The sequence below is a fragment of the Phaseolus vulgaris genome, chromosome 10 (assembly GCF_000499845.2).
Source record: "Phaseolus vulgaris cultivar G19833 chromosome 10, P. vulgaris v2.0, whole genome shotgun sequence".
Classification (NCBI taxonomy): domain Eukaryota; kingdom Viridiplantae; phylum Streptophyta; class Magnoliopsida; order Fabales; family Fabaceae; genus Phaseolus; species Phaseolus vulgaris.
Genome location: NC_023750.2, coordinates 28718915 through 28735705, shown reverse-complemented (window position 1 = coordinate 28735705; position 16791 = coordinate 28718915). Strand labels below are relative to the sequence as shown.

The following is a 16791-nucleotide window of genomic DNA, read 5'->3' as shown; positions in this document are numbered from 1 at the left end:
GCTTGCCTAGATTGGGAAATGAGGGTAGAAAAATTGTTTGCTTCCCGTAAAGAAAGAAAGGAAAGAAAAATACAAAAGAAGAGAGGGGAAGTCGAAAGGGAAGCTAAAGAAAAAGAAGAAAAAGAAAAGCATGAGAAGACCCTTGAAGAACAAAAGGCGTGGGAGAAGAGTGTTCCTTCCCACAAGGTCATTCAACAAGACCAAAGATTTAAAAATACCTTTGAAAATATGTGTCTTGTTGAACAACCTCGAAGCCTTACCTTTTGTAAAGGAACACTTGCAAGCCTAAGTGAAAAAGAAGAGTCTTTAAAAGAAGCTTGCATAGATAAAAATGAAATAGATTATTTCTCATATGTGCTAGGATATCACCAAGTGAATGTCAAGTTTTTTATAAGCATCTACAAAAACAAATTTTTATGTGAAGTAGGGCCTAAAGAAACTTGTCATGTCTTATTGAGACAACCATTGCAAAGTGTACAAATCCTTATAAACAATGGTTGTCACAACGAGACTATCCTTACACATAAGAGAAAAAGTCTTCATGAAGGAGAACTCATGGGACAAATTAGAGTTGATAAAACTCTAGAGCTTTTAAAAGGAAAACTTTTGTCCCCCATGAGAAAAGAAGTTCAAAGACATTACCTTAGGTACAATTCTTGTTTTCAAACTACACCCAAGGCAATGTCTCATGAACTCTATACTCCTTCACCTTTTGCAAATGATCCTTGGGAAGATATAAATTTCATATTAAAACTCCCTAGGACAACAAAAGGTTGTGATTCAATCTTCATGGTTATGGATAAACTCTTCTTTAGAGAAGTGATACATCTTCATGGTTTATCTTCAAGCATAGTGTTGAATAGAGTTCCAAATTTCGCAAACCATGATTTGAGGATTTCCTTTGGAAAACTTGCAACTAAGTTGCACCCTTTACATTCTTATCATCCTCAAACACATGGTCAAAATACATTTGAAAACCTAGCTCCTTCTACTATGCCTAGCATAATCATCAAGTGCACACACAACTCTAGAGATGAGCAAACATACCATAAAGTACTTCACAAAACTACTTATTTTTCTACTTTTAAAGTTATGTGTGGCCTAAATCATCTTTCTCCTTTTAGGTTGTTACCATCTCCTATGGGATTTATGCCTAAAGAGAAAGTAACCACAAATGAATATTTTAAAATGCATACGATGATTAGAGACCACACACAACCATTACAAGAGAAACTTTGTCCAAGGTTGCCAAAACCAAAAGAAAAACAAAAATGGCAACCTAGTAAAATTAAATTGCAAACTAACACCCATGCTTTATTTGATTATTTCTATAGGTGGACGTTTGATCCAGGAGGACAAGCTTTGGCGAAGCAAGAAGCTGCTATCCGAGATCAAGTCTGAAGATCTGAGGATAGGTCTTCTCAAGAAAGAGGAGAAGATGGACACCATCCAGCCACAACCATTCCCTTAGGAAGAAAAAGCATTGGATTTGAGGACAAATCCTTTTCAAGAGGGAGGGGATGATGGAAGAGGGCCAAGCACAACTTCACAAGAAAGATAAAAGCCAAGACATGAGCATCCAAAGCCTAACCAAGAGCGTCTAGGGCTAAGGGAGGAGCGTCTAGGCCAAAGGGGATGAGTGTCTAGCTCAAGGTGGAGAGCGTCTAGGCCAATGAAAGGAGCGTCTAGGACCAAATTTCTAAGCCCATGGCCAAGCGAATCCATGCAGATTTGTTTATGCTACATGAAGGCCCATTAGGGGTAGCTTAGTATTAGTTGTGGTGTAAATAGCATAAACTTGATTCCATGAGACTTGACCTAGATTTGCTAAAGATTTGGTCACTTTCTAGAAGGATTCTCCACATGGCCATGTGCTCCATGTGATGTAAATTTGCATTTGATTTTGATTAGCATTAGGGTTGCATTATGGTCCTCTTTAGCCTATAAAAAGAGGAGCCTACACCTTGTATTTTCAAGTTTATTGTGAGTAAAGTTATGCTGCCATTTTGTGCCATGCTTTGCTTCTCCCTAGAACTCTAGGCTCTAAACTTCACATCCTTCACCTTTCCTTGGGCTGGCCAAACCTCCCAATGATCATACACATCATGCACCTTCAAGATCAACACCACTCTTAGGAGGATCTTGCACACACACCTCCATAGCTTCCGCACCATTTTCTTACATGATTCAAGAAGACCTTCATGAATTTTGCCATCAGAAGGGCCATCCGTATTTCCAATGTTTGAGGCGAAACAACAAGTTTGTCTGGTCGAAGGAGTGTGAAGAAGCCTTCGTGAAGCTTAAAGAGTACTTGGCGAGCCCGCCGGTTTTGTGCAAACCCTTAGTAGGAACCCCTCTCAGGTTGTATTTTGTTGTGACTGAGAGGGTGGCGAGTGCGGTGCTCGCCCAAGATCAAGACCAGGCTCAGAAGCCTATTTATTTCGTCAGCAAAGTGTTGCAAGGCCCGGAGGTAAGGTATCAGGCGTTGGAGAAAGTTGCACTGGCTGTAGTATTTTCGGCGAGGAGGTTGCGCCACTATTTTCACAGTTTTACAGTGCTGGTGATGACTGACTTGCCCATCCAGAAAGTCCTGAAGAAGCCCAATGTAGCTGGGAGAATGGTGAAGTGGGCGGTGGAGCTGTCGGAGTTCGACATCAAATATGAGCCCCGAGGACCGATCAAGGGGCAGATTTTCGCTGCTTTTGTGGTCGAGCACTCGTCAGAAGCAGCACGAGTTGAAGGGGACGACTTTCGTTGGGTGCTTTCGGTGGACGGATCGTCAAACCAGCAGGGTAGCGGTGCTGGAGTCATTCTAGAAGGAACCAACGGCGTGCTGATAGAACAATCCCTGAGATTTGCTTTTAAAGCCAACAACAATCAAGAAGAATATGAGGCGCTGATCGCCGGAATCTTGTTTGCTAAAGAGATGGGGGCTAGGGTGCTGATGGGCAAGAGTGACTCGTTATTAGTCACGGGACAAGTAACAGGCGAGTTCCAGGCCAAGGATCCACAAATGGCGGCTTACTTGGAGTATGTGCAGAAGTTGAAGAGTTCCTTTGTCTCATTTGAAGTAGTGCATGTGCCCAGAGAGCAGAATGCCCGAGCAGACTTGCTAGCCAAGCTCGCCAGTTCGGGCAAGGGGGGTAGGTAGAGGACAGTGATCCAAGAAACTCTGAAGACGCCTAGAGCATTTGTGGCAGACCACCTAGTTCTTCAGATAAGCAAGTCGACGGAAAAAGCGGCGAGGAGTCACAGGTCCTTGACTCAGGAGACCTTGAGATCGCCGAGAATAAGAGCATGTCGGGGGGAGAGGGTGAACATGACGCAGGTCTGCGCTACGCATGAGCCAGACACATGGATAACACAGTACCAGCGCTGCCTGGCAGATGGCCTTCTCCCGCTGGATCCGATGGAGGCTAGGAAGATAAAGAAGAACTCCAGCAAGTTCACCATGATAGATGGCGAGCTGTATAGGTTTGTGTTTACACACCCACTCCTAGAATGTGTGCACGGAGAAAAATGCACTAGAATTATGGCCGAGCTCCATGAAGGGATATGTGGAAGTCACATCGGGGGTCGAGCTCTGGCTGCAAGAACTCTCCGTGCAGGTTATTACTGGCCAACGATGAGGGAGGACTGCAAGAAGTATGCACAGTGTTGCAAGCAATGTCAGCAGCACGCCGATTGGCACAAGGCGCCTCCAGAAGAGTTAAAGTCAATTTATAGCCCTTGGCCGTTTCATATGTGGGGACTTGATATTCTGGGACCTTTCCCATTGGCGATCAGGCAGATGAAGTACTTGGTGGTGGCGATTGAATACTTCACCAAGTGGATCGAAGCAGAACCAGTAGCCCAGATCACCGCACACAACATCGAGAGTTTTGTATGGAAGAACATCGTGTGCCGGTTTGGTGTGCCTAAGCGCCTGGTGTCAGACAATGGGACTCAGTTTGCAAGTCACCTACTGAAGAAGTTGTGCGAAGAGGTGGGAATACAACAGGTGTTTGCATCCGTCGAGCACCCTCAGACTAATGGCCAAGTAGAGTCTGCCAATCGGGTGTTGCTAAGAGGTTTGAAGAGAAGGCTAGAGAAAGTTAAGGGATTGTGGGCTGAAGAGGTACCCCGCATAGTTTGGGCGTACCATACCACCGAGCAGTCAGGAACCCACGAGACCCCGTTCAGCTTGGTCTATGGATGTGATGCAATGATTCCAGTGGAAATCCAGGAGAGCTCGCCGAGATTCCAGAATTTCGTGGCGGAAGACTCGAACGAAGAAAGAAGGTTGAATCTTGATTTACTAGATGAGGTCAGGGAGGAGGCAAGGGTAAAGGCTGAGGCAGTGAAAAGGAGGATTGAGCGAAGGTATAACTCGAACGTGATGCCAAGGCAGTTTAGAGAGGGCGACCTGGTGATGAGGAAGGCCCACCAGTACGAGATGGAAAACAAGTTATCGCCTAAGTGGACAAGACCGTTCAGAATAACCGAGGCGCTCGGGAACGGCGCCTACCGCTTAGAGACGTTGGAAGGAGGGGTGATTCCTCGCACCTGGAACGCCACACACCTCAAGTTATATTACAGTTAAAGCTTTGTAAGTAAAAACGAACATGAAGAGATTTGCAAGCTTTCTGTTAAAACAGTTTGAAGGGGGCACTATTTTTTCCCTAAGGAGGGGTTTTAATGAGGCCACCCAATAAAGAAGAGTTTTCAAAGAGTTTAAAGCTTCTAAGATTGCATGCTTGTTGTTTCGAAAGTTTTAGAAAAAAAACCTTATCACTCGTATGTGATTCAAGGCAAGTTTAAAGTTATACTGCATGTTTTCTAAGTAAAAGTTTTAAAGTCCCCATCGTTTTTTCGGTGATTGGCGGCATCAGTAAAAGTTTTAAAGTCCCCATCGTTTTTCGGCGATTGGCGGCATCAGTTAAAGTTTTAAAGCCCTCATCGTCTTTCGGCGATCGAAGGCACCAGTGATGACTAAAGACCTTAGCGTTCTCGTGCGTTTGGAGGCAAGAAGAGAAAAAGACCTCCTCGCCCTCGAGCGAGTGCAGGCGAGAAAGAGTAAAAGACCTCCTCGCCCTCGAGCGAGTGCAGGCGAGAAAGAGAAAAAGTCCTCAGTGCATCCAGGGGGAGGAGATGTACACCCTGGGCAAGTTGAGGCACCAGAAAAAGTCCTTCTCGCCGTTGAGCGAGTTCAGGCCAGAGAAAGTCCTTCTCGCTGTTGAGCGAGTTCAGGCAAGAAAAAGACCTTCTCGCCGTTGAGCGAGTTCAGGCAAGAAAAAGTCCTTCTCGCCGTTGAGCGAGTTCAGACCAGAGAAAGTCCTTCTCGCCGTTGAGTGAGTTCAGGCAAGATAAAGTCCTTCTCGCCGTTGAGCGAGTTCAGGCGAGAAAAAGTCCTTCTCACCTCAGAGTGAGTTCAGGCAAGATGAACTGAAAAGTCAGGGGTGTTCGTGACCTTGAAAATGGCGGGAAGGGAAGGAAAACGCCTTTCCCCCTTTAGGTGAAACATCAATATTGACTTAGTAAGACCAGAGAAAACTTCCACGCGTGTAGGCGGTGTGAGGGCAGATAAAATCCTTCTCGTCCTGAACGGGTTCAAGTATGGCGTGAAGGGTGAAAGAGGTTTAAGAGATAGCTAAGGTAGGTTCAAAGAGAACACCTCGCTATCCAGTTCTTTGTTCTGAAACTCAGGGAGGTAGAGAAGGATCCGAAAGGCGCCTTTACCCCCCAGATGAGGGAACAATAGTCAAGCGATGAAGGCAAAGAAAGCTTACATCGCCAGAACCCTATGGCGATCAGAAAAATTCCAGGCGATGACAAGGGTAAAGGCTAGCCTTGCCGGGCAGATCAGGTAAACTGTATTGTGATACAAGTTTAAGTTAAAACCTGCTGCCTAGTAAGTAACTTATTGCCTTAAGTTTGCAAGTTGTGTTAAATGTCATCGTTTGAGAGTTAATAGTTGCTCAAATTTTACTTTGAGTTAACAGTTTGATAAATTGTTATAAGATTAACAGTTTGCTCGAGTTCAAAGCAGTGAACGGTTAAGCCCGAGGAATCGCTAAGTTAATTTGTTTAAGCGAGTTCTACCGGTTATGTTGGTTAATCACACAGCGAGTAAGAGGCGTTTGAGGCACGATATTAGAAAACAACATCTTAAGCAGAAGGAGTTATATAAAGCAATGTCAGTTCAAGTACATACGAAGAAGAATTACATATAAAGTTCTTACAAACAGAAATAAGCACCAAGTTTCAAAAAACAAGATGATGGAGGGAGGCGATTAATCTTCAGAGGGCACGATCTTCCCATCCACCACTTCGTTGCAGATTGACACCATGGAGAGATCGAGCTCGGGATATTGGCATGAGACTTGCTCCAAAGTGGCGTCGAACCCGGCGGAAAGGACTTGGGCGGAGCTTTGCTCGAGCTCTTGAGCTTGTTTCTTCAGCTCGTCAGTTTGCTTCTTCAGCCCTTCAGTTTCTTCACGAGCCCGAGCAAGCTCTTCAACAACCTTTTTGTTTTCCTCCCGAGCCTGGGCCAGCTCTGCAACAATCTTTGTGTTTTCCTCTTGAGCTTTGGCGAGCTCAGCCTTGGTGTCGTCCCTCTCCTTCTCGACCTTCCTGAGGAGGACCTCCCGATCTGCCGACCTCTTTTCAAGGTTTTCCACCTTGGTCGCATCTGCTTTCATTGCAGCCTCCAAGTTGGCCACCTTGAGCCTGTAAGGTACAAGCTTGCTCTCCAGCTCAATTTTCTCTTGGGCTTGGAGGTGCAGTTTTTGGCGCAGATCGGAGGCCTCCTTACGCGCGCCCCTTAGTTCAACGTCCATGGCGTCCTCCAGCCTTGAATGGTCGATTTCCGCCATCATCACATTGCAAGAGAGCTTCTCCGCCTCCATCCTTATCAGGCGGTTTGACTCCTTAAGCGCTGCATTCTCATCTTGGAGCTTCTTGCTCGAGTTCTTCACAACCTTCGTTATAATTGAGGGGAGATCCTCTGCCATCATCTTCAGTTTGGCTGAGAAGGGTCCCCAGATCTCTTCGATGGAGGGCGGAGGTTTGAAGTTGTTGCTGGTGGAGGTGCTGGAGGAGCTTGGTGCTGACTTTCACCACCACCCTCTTGAGTTTGAAGGGTGAGGGGGGTTTCTTGGCGTGGTGGTGAAGTCGGAGACTCAGTTATCAAAATTGGCGAGTTATGGCCACCCTCATCTCCTCCTGCTGCAGCCCCAGCGATAGAGGTGGTTGAAGGAGGACCCTCTCTAGCAGATACAAATGGCGTGGAGGCGCTTGGAGGATTCTCAATAAAATTGGGGTCGCTGCTTTCAACCACAGGGGGCGTGACAGCCAAGGGTATTTCTTGGACTGGTTGTGTTGGAGCTGGAGGTGAGGGCGGTGTTGGATTTGGAAGTGCAGGTGGTGAAGAGGGAGCCACCCTTGTTCTTTTGGTGACAAGGCCATCTTCAGTCGCCTCATCATCCTCTTCTTCTTGTACCACTTGAGGAGTTTTCCTCTTTGGCTTCCTCAAGACAAGCTTTTTTCTTTGTGGGGTGGGTAGTGCCTCCGAAGGAGTTGGACCTTGGGGAGGAGTTCTGCCCTGAGCAACGACGATCTCCACTACCGAGTTGGGCACGGTTTGAGAGCCCGTCGCCAGCTTGTGAGATCGGGCGATCGCCCTCAGTTCAGCTAGTTTACCTTTTCCCAACATGAAGTCGGCACAGGGTAGAAAATAGATGAGTAAGCACAAAAGTAGAAGCAAGATATACAAGTATATGCACGTAGGAATAACGCAAACAAGTGGCACATGGATTCAAAATCAAGACCAATACAAAACAAGCATAACGCCAAAGGATGGAATGGTAGAAACGCTAAGTTGCTTCCAGCACAAAACAAGAGTCTTGGTGCTGGGGTAGGGGCTGACCTATGTGAGCTTCAAGTTGGCCCTCGGAGAACTCGAAGGAGATGATTGAGGCGGTAGGGAAGGTGATGTTGGCAACTGCTACGCTCTTCCAGAAAAGGCAGAGATCTTTGTCTAGCTCGCCCATGTTGTCGGGACTCCTTGGCCTCCTGAAGCATTCCTTGGAGTCTTTGTTCCCCTTGTGTACCCAGTACAAGGGGAAACCGTCGAGCAGTGAGGGGTCTTGCTCGTTTGGGCGCACCTTGATGAACTTTCCTTTGCAGTCTTTGTAAGATTGCTGGAAGATTGAGAGGATTGACCTCCCAGCAATCCCGTTTAAGCTAATCCAGAGGTGGTCTCCGGGATTCTTTGCCTCGAACAGGAAAAGAAAGACATCTACTGAAGCCGGCAGCCCCAGGTGTGCGCAGATGATTTGGAACGCCCTTACAAACGCCCAGCTGTTGGGATGAAGCTGGGCGGGGGCGATATCGAGCTCGGTTAGCAGCTCTCTCTCTAAGCGAGTAAAGGGAAGTCTGAGCTTCACTTTCTTGAAAAAGGTGGCGTAGAGGAAGCAGAACAACTCGCCGTTGTTCCCTTTTTCGTTCGCACAGATCGGCTCATCCGGGAAGCAGGGCAGCACGGCCACCTTGCTATCATGTTCCTTGTGGAAGGAGAGGTCAGACTGGTCTCCTTTCCTTAATCGGAGCACGCCCAACTCCGTGTTTATTGAAGAAGTCTCTTTTAACAAGAGTGGGGTGGCCCAAGGGTAGAGTTCCTTGTAATCTTTTGAAGGTAGGGAGGCTCCTCCGGCGATCGGTGGAGTTGCCTTAGCGGGGTTGGCGTGAGAAGAAGCAGGCCTCTCAGCCTGGTTAGAAGGAGCATCAGAGGCTCGTGGTGGATTGCGCGCTGGTGGAGGATTTGCCCCAGGAGCAACCCTACGCGCTTGGGGTGGAGGGTTTCGCGACGAAGAAGGAAGGTTCGCGGTGGATTTTGTGTGAGCCATCGCAGGAACTGCAAAGGAAAATGAAAGGGATGAAACAAAGCCAACAGAACGACTCGATTGAGAACGAAGAAGACAGAGCGAACGAACAAGAGTTCGCTGGGATGAACGTGACGAAGAACGAAGCCCTAAGCTACGAGAGAAGGAGAAAAGGAAAAAACAGCCCACAACGTATGCTTGAGACAGATAATGGATGATGCGAATCGGTTAAAATGCAACAAATATCAACAGAAGAAGTAAAAGGGGTACCTTTTCGTGATCGGATGAGCGTTGAAGAGAGTTGGAGATTGAGAGAGTTGAGAAGCTTCGTGGGTTCGCAGAGAAAAACTTAGAACGTTTGAGAGTGCAGAAAGATGATGGAACAGTGGAAGTGCAAGGGGTTTAAGGGTTTTTCGAACGTTTTCGGAAGCGCAAACGACAGCTGAAGATGACCGTTGATGAAGCCACGTGTCGAGAGATTAGAAAAAGGGGTTTGGTGGAGCGTCAGGAAAGCAGAGGGTACGGACGTTTGGAATTTCGTGCCAGCGCCACGTAGATCGACGGTGATGTGACCTCTTAGTCTTTTCGCTGGACAAGTCTCCGCTTAAGACTTGGGGGCTTGTGTACCGACCAGGTAGTCGGGAGTGATGACGTGGCAGCAAGCGATAATATAGGCGTGTTGAACGGAACACCTAACTGACAGAAGGGAAGGACATCGGGAAGTCTGTGTAGTCGCCAATCGTTAAGTTGGCGTGCTCCGATCTCTAGCATATATAAACCGGCGGTCACCGGGCTTGTGTCGTAGTCGTCGTATGTGAGCTTAGGCGACCAAGTGGCCAGAGATCGCCGAGAGGGGGACATCGCCGAAAGATCAGGAAAGCTTGTTCAAGGCTTTCAAAGGGCACAAGTACGAAGGATGAAGTTATCAGATGATCATTCCCTAGCCAGAGGTTGAGGCAAGGGAACAGTTTACCAGAACATGCACGATGAGCAAGTAATGCAGATCGTGATAGCGGCAGGCGAGACCACAGAGAAGGTGTGCATGGTGACACCCCGTGCTCGCCACTAGAAGAAGATCGCGCTCCAAGGCAGCTATGCACCGAGTTGCTCCCCGCCTGAGTAACTTAGTCGAGCAGCCTGGAAAGTAGAAGTGACGCTCAAGTAGAGGACACTCCAGATGATGACACGTGTACAGTTGGATGCAAGCCACGTGTCCAGAGGTGTAACCGTCAGGAGAGAGAAGATGCACATGTATATAAGGAACTCTTAACAGATTCTAAGGTACGCGCGTTTAGAACACTTCTTTACGCTTTGAGAACACTAGAGTATGCTGAGAGAGATTTTGCACGGTTCCTTGAGTTTTAGCTTTTCTCTCTTAGAGTTTTGGTGATTCTGTCACTAACTTGAGCGTCGGAGCGCGATCGGCCAGAGCGGCGCCACTCTGTCTTTTTCAGGTTCTTGAGGAGAATCGAGGTGTGAAGGACGGAAGCTAGAGTGGTGCAAAGCCGATCCAGAGGAAGATACCTTTGACGTGGCAAGACTCTTGCATTTTGGTCAACCGGCAGGATCAGTTTTCATGAGGTTAATCAATTGAGTTTGACTTGTTTAGTAAGTCTGAAGGTTTTAGGCTGGTATATGTATAAGGGTTGAACCACCCTGAAGTGGTCCCTATTTATTTACTTGTTATTGCCGATAAAAAAAAATACTAAAATTAGGGTTAAAAAAAAACTTCTACCTTCATTCATAATAATAAGTTCCTATATAAGGGTTTTGAGGTCATGGGTCTTATCATACTTAAAAATAAAGTAAAATATAAAATTGGAAAAACATTAAATAAAATGGCAGAATAGTAAAATCATGAGCTAACTCAATATAAAATCTTTCATTGGGTTGTATTTTTTGGCGTGGTACTTATATAATTACTCTTTCTAACAGCGACCTTCTGTAAGGTTGGTTTTAGAATATTCTGTGAGCACATATACAGCCAAACACCATACTGATGTGAGCACATGGGGAGTTATTTTCCAAGCAGATATTGGTCACACCAAAGTGCCGTAACAGTTATGGTCTTCTGATGTGGAAGTGTGTAGAAGGGGTTCTGCACATCTTAGGTAGACTAAAACAAGCATCGTATCTTTATCTATGCATTTTTTGTTAACTTTGTCATTGATATGCTAATGTTTTTAAGTTATTGTAAAAGGGGCTAACACACAATCTGAACAATTGATTTTTCTCTTCGATCATGCCTTTTTTTTCTTCTTCTCTTGTAATATTTGGGTTTCTATTTTTGTTAGGATTTCACGTAAAAATTCTTCAACATTCAAATGAGTATTAATTAGTGTTTAAATGTAATTAATATTATAATAATAACATATATTTACTTAAATTATTACGTCTATTTATATGTAGTATTTCATAGGTCTCTACGGTTAGACCTAAATTAAAATGTATATCACAATTAATATATATTATATGATTTTTTAATGTTTAATTACTGTTGATACATATTTTAATTAATACATTAGTACCAACGTGTTATGGGACCATTACACCCTGAAAATATAGAACACATTAGTTCTAGACGATTTTGTATATGTATTCTTCAATACTCAACTTATTTAATTTATCCTTTGGTTTCTTTTATACAAAATATCATCAAACACCTATATTATATATATATATATATATATATATAATATTATCAACAAAATCATTATGCCTTTACGTGTAATGGAGTGACTTAATGCTGTCTATTGATTGTGTAGATAATAGTCTACTTTGCCATCTCTTCCAATTCTACCCAAACAAAACTGTGGTACAAATTTAATATTTTTTTTATCATCAAAAAAATAATTTTTTTTGTAAAGGAGGTACTGGTACCTCAACCCATGTACAATAACCAATAAAACTAAAGCTATTGGTTTCTAAAGAAAAACTTTACAACCAGCTCTCTGCCAAATTCAAAATAGTCTATAAGACCATTGTGTGGAGGCTCCCTCAATACACGCACACCAGCACCTTTCCATCCACATTCTTTATGGCTACATAAAGATTCATGCATTGTGGTTGCATAAACTCTCATGCACCGCTAACCAACTTAACACGTGCCACCTCTTAAGCAAGCCACCACCAATATCCTTAGAAAAAGGCTTTAGATCATATGGCAGGAAGCTGCAAAAGGCCCTTAACTACATGATGTGTGTACCGTCCAGGTAGTCGGAATTGATGACGTGGCCGCAAGCAATAGTATAGGCGTGTTGAACGGGACACCTGGCTGGCAGAAGGGAAGGACGTCGGGGGGTTCGTGTGATCGTCAGTCGTTAAGTTGGCGTGTCTCGATCTCTAGCATATCTAAACTGGCGGTCACCAAGTTTGTGTTGTAGTCGCCGGGTGTGAACCCAGGTGATAAGGCGATCGGAGATCGCCGAGAGGAGGACATCGCCGAAGCATCAGGAAAGCTTGTTCCAGGCTTTCGGAGCAAAGGATGAAGTCGTCAGATAGTCGTTTCTCAGCTGGCCAGAGGTTGAGGTCGGGGGATAGCTTACCCGAGCATGCACAGTGAAGTAAGTAAAGTAGAGTATAATGGCGGCCGGCGAGACCACAGGGAAGGTGTATATGAAGACACCTGTACTCACCACACAGCAGAGATCGCGCTCCAAGGCAGCTACACGCTGAGTTGCTTCCTGCATAAGTAACTCGGTCGAAAAGCCTGAAGAGTAAGAGGTGACGCTCAAGTCAAGAATGCTCCAGATGGTGACACGTGTACAGCTGGATGCGAGCCACGTGTCCAGATGTGTAACTGTCAGGAGAGAGAAAGTGCGCAGGTATATAAGGGATCCTAACGAACTTCTGAGTTACGCGGGTTTTAGAATACTTCTTTTACGCTTGCGAGAACTTGAGTACGCTGAGAGAGAACATTGCACGGTTCCTGAAGTCTTAGTTTTCTCTTAGTATTTTGGTGGTTCAGTCGCTGACTTGGGCGTCGGAGCGCGATCGGCCGCAGCGGCGCCGTTCTGTCTTTTGCAGGTTCTTGAGGTGAATCAAGGCGAAGGACGGAAGCTAGCACGGTGCAAAGTCGATCCAGATTTGATGAGGGAAGACTCTTGCGTTCTGGTCAACAGGCAGGATCAATGTGTAACAAAACACCAACAACATATAGGCAAAAAAGAGATTTATACCCTTCGTTGAACTCCACCACTTGGCTTCCAATTCCAGGCTCTATTCACAAACCTATTTCAACCTCCAAGCTACACGGTTACAAAAGGATAAGAATTGCCCTGACGTGCTTCTCCTTATTGACATAAAACCTAGCTCTACTTTTTCTACCTTCCAGGATCAGAAAAACCCCTGCTCCCTCACTAACACCCCTACAACCAAGTGCTCGTTGAACTACACAAACGGACTCTGCTGGGAAAGCACTTAGCTGCTTCACATCTGAAAAGGATTTACCTTCCAAACACATGAAGTAATCTCTACTACCAAGGTTTATTGCTTCCATTTTAACACAAACCCAACACTGCTTACATATATATTGACTACAGCTCCATCGCTTATTTAACAACCAACACGACCTGGATCTTCTTATAATGCAACAAACAGTTGACTGCCATTGCTGCTCTGAATAAAAAAGAATACAGGCACCCTGTTGTGGTTGTAAACACTAAAATGAGCATAAATCTACCATCCCACTTACCCTTGCTCGAACCAGCAAACTTTGCTCACCAAGTGCTCGTCAGAATTACCCTTAGCATAGCCAAGCATATACCAAGCCTTTTTTTTCTTCTTCTCTTGTAATATTTGGGTTTCTATTTTTGTTAGGATTTCACGTAAAAATTCTTCAACATTCAAATGAGTATTAATTAGTGTTTAAATGTAATTAATATTATAATAATAACATATATTTACTTAAATTATTACGTCTATTTATATGTAGTATTTCATAGGTCTCTACGGTTAGACCTAAATTAAAATGTATATCACAATTAATATATATTATATGATTTTTTAATGTTTAATTACTGTTGATACATATTTTAATTAATGCATTAGTACCAACGTGTTGTGGGACCATTACACCCCGAAAATATAGAACACATTAGTTCTAGACGATTTTGTATATGTGTTCTTCAATACTCAACTTATTTAATTATATAATATTTTTTTTAGTGGGTAGCTGGCCTTATCATGTGAAACTTTATAACTTCTTTTTTTAAGTTACCTTTGCAGGAATTGGTGTTGCTCCAAAAGTTTATTTGGAGTAAAGATTTTTGTAGGGTTGGTTGGAGTTCAAATATGATGTGTTTGATCTGGATTGTGATTTATGCTATGCTGTAAATTGTATTGTTTAAATCTTTGAACAAGTATATCTTTGTTAGACGTTTTTTAGCATAAACTTTTTTCGTTTTGGTATGGGTACTGTGTAATCTAAATTTGGATTTTCCTGCTCTAGTTAAAAACATGATAGAATTTGTATAAGGGTTGGGACACCCCTAATATGTCCTTTTTTAATATATTTATATTTTTTGCCCAAAATAAAAATCCAACTTATTTAATTTATCCTCTGGTTATAATTTTCTTTTATACAAAATATCATCAATTATAATGACACGAAACCCCTATATTATATTATATATATATATATATATATATATATATATATATAAAATTGATTGTCTAGATAATAGTCTACTTTGTCATCTCTTCCAATTCTATCCAAACAAAACTGTGGTACAAATTTAATATGATGACTATGGTGTGATGGACCAACAAGCATATCAATAAAAAAATATTATTTAAAAATTAAAATAAATTTTTTTATAATTGTGTGGAAATTAATATTATTTGTTGATTGAAACTCAAACCTTATATATTGAATTTTAAACTACAACAGGTTCAGAATTTTTGAGTGAGTTACAGTGTTTTTCTTTTCTTTGATTTTGAAAAGTTTTATCTTTTTATATAAGCTGCATTTAGATTGGTTTTCAGTCCAATATAACAAGTCGTTCAGTTTTAAAAGTCTTTTATGTTAAAAGGAATTTTTCTATAATTACAAAAATTATATATATATATATATATATATATATATTTTGAGTAAAATCCAAAATTGATGGAATAGCTAAATTAATTCAATTTAAATACATTAATGACATGCATCTTGGCCCGAGTTGATCTCCTTGGTGGAGTAGTATTCATATTTGCAGTGGGTATAATGAGCTCAGTAGCAGTATTGCAATTGTCAAAAAAAAAAAAATCATAATTTGAATTATAAGATTGTGGAAAAGGCAGAGAGACAAATTGTTGGGACTATCATTTTTATCATCTTTCAAATTATATGGAAAGAGATTTTCATAAAAGACAGTGTGTCGTGAGATCTCAATTTTATGATTTCTAAGATTAAGAAAAAGGTAACATTTAGTATGAGGTTGAAAACCTAAAAAAATACTAGATACAGATTTGTCATCAAGTTTCTTTTTGTGAGAAATAATAGTGCTAGAGTAACAAAGACAACCGAAAACATGCAAAGAAGAAATATCATAAAGAGAGCCATGTAACTTTTCATAAGGAGTCATGTTTTGCAATAAAGGGGTTGGAATACAATTAATGAGTAAAACAACATGCAAAACAGCAAATTGCCAAAAAGTTGGGGGTAAATTGGCTTGAAAAGGCAAAGCACGTGTAACGTTAAGAATATGTTGGTGTTTACGTTCGGTAATACCATTTTGTTCCGGTGTTTCAACACAAGTTTTTTTATGAATGATGCCTTTAGAAGAAAACAAATTAGTCATGGCAAACTCAACACCATTATCAGAACGTATAATTTTGACAGTTGTGTGAAAATGGTTTTCAACATAAGATAAAAAAACTAACTATGTGGGTTCTAACTTCAGATTTCGTACACATAGGGATTACTGAAGTATAACGTGAAAAATCGTCCACAATAGTTAAAAAATATCGAAAACCATGCATAGAAATAACAGAAAAAGGGCCCCAAATATCCATATGTAAAAGATCAAAGATATGAGAAGTATTGGAATGACTTAAAGAGAAAGAGAGTTTTCTTTGCTTTGCTCTATGGCAAGTATCACACACCTAAGGGTTTTGAATAGAAATACATGGGTATATAGATCTCAAAACATGCAGTCTTTCATTAGAAATATGTTCCAGTCTATTGTGCCACACATTAACATCCTTAGAAACACAATGGATAGAAGGAATGTATCTGTTTGTGACATTTCTTTGAAAGATAAAAGAATGAAAAATATACAAGCCATTTTTGGCCTCAACTATACCATTCTTCTCTTTCGTTAAATTGTCCTATATCACACAATCCTTAGATGAGAAAATCAAATGACAGTTCAAATTTAAAGCAAGTTTAGATGCAGAAATAAGATTGAAGGTAAACCCATGCACATATAGAACATCAGTAAGGTAAAATTTATTACTAAAAGCCACAGTTCCAGAACAACTAGTATAAAACTAATGACCATTCGGAAAACTAATATGGACAGGTTTTATGATTTTATATGATGTAAAGTCAGATAAACAAGTGCAAACATGATCAGTAGCTCCTGAATCTAGTATCCAAGAACCTTTAACAGTAATGTAGAGATTAAAGAAGATAGCATTACCCGTTGAAGAATCTTTTTTTATCTTTATTCACAGCGAAGGAGCCCACTTGATTCAACTATACATGGGGCTGGTTCGCAACACTATTGATGGAATTTTGCTTGATCAATGTTGATAAAACTTGATATTGTTGGGCTATGAATACAGAGGGCATGTCCCCATTTAGTTGTTCTTGTTGACAAATTTCAGAAGAAACATCATCAGTTACATTAGCATTGAGTAAAGGAGTGGTCCGGCTATTAGGTGGGTTATAAACCAGAGGGAAACCATGTTTCCTGTAACAAGTATTAATGGTATGATCATT

At 42.3% G+C, this 16791-nt stretch overlaps 1 protein-coding gene across 1 annotated transcript; it reads right to left on the bottom strand.

Moving 5' to 3' along the window:
- Positions 1–6272: 6272 nt before the first annotated feature.
- On the bottom strand, positions 6273–6992 carry LOC137817850 (uncharacterized). The gene is made up of 2 exons (XM_068621076.1): positions 6720–6992; positions 6273–6641 (listed from the first exon to the last, which is right to left on the bottom strand). Exons 1-2 carry the CDS (start codon positions 6990–6992, stop codon positions 6273–6275), a joined length of 642 nt encoding a protein of 213 aa, XP_068477177.1.
- Positions 6993–16791: the final 9799 nt, after the last annotated feature.

Bases quoted from the DNA above. Each gene is read 5' to 3' on its own strand.
- LOC137817850 (XM_068621076.1), bottom strand. From the start codon at position 6,992: ATGGCAGAGGATCTCCCCTCAATTATAACGAAGGTTGTGAAGAACTCG. The intron at 6,642-6,719 runs GTACCTTACAGG...AACCTTGAAAAG, and splicing joins TTGAGCTGGAGAGCAAGCTT to AGGTCGGCAGATCGGGAGGT.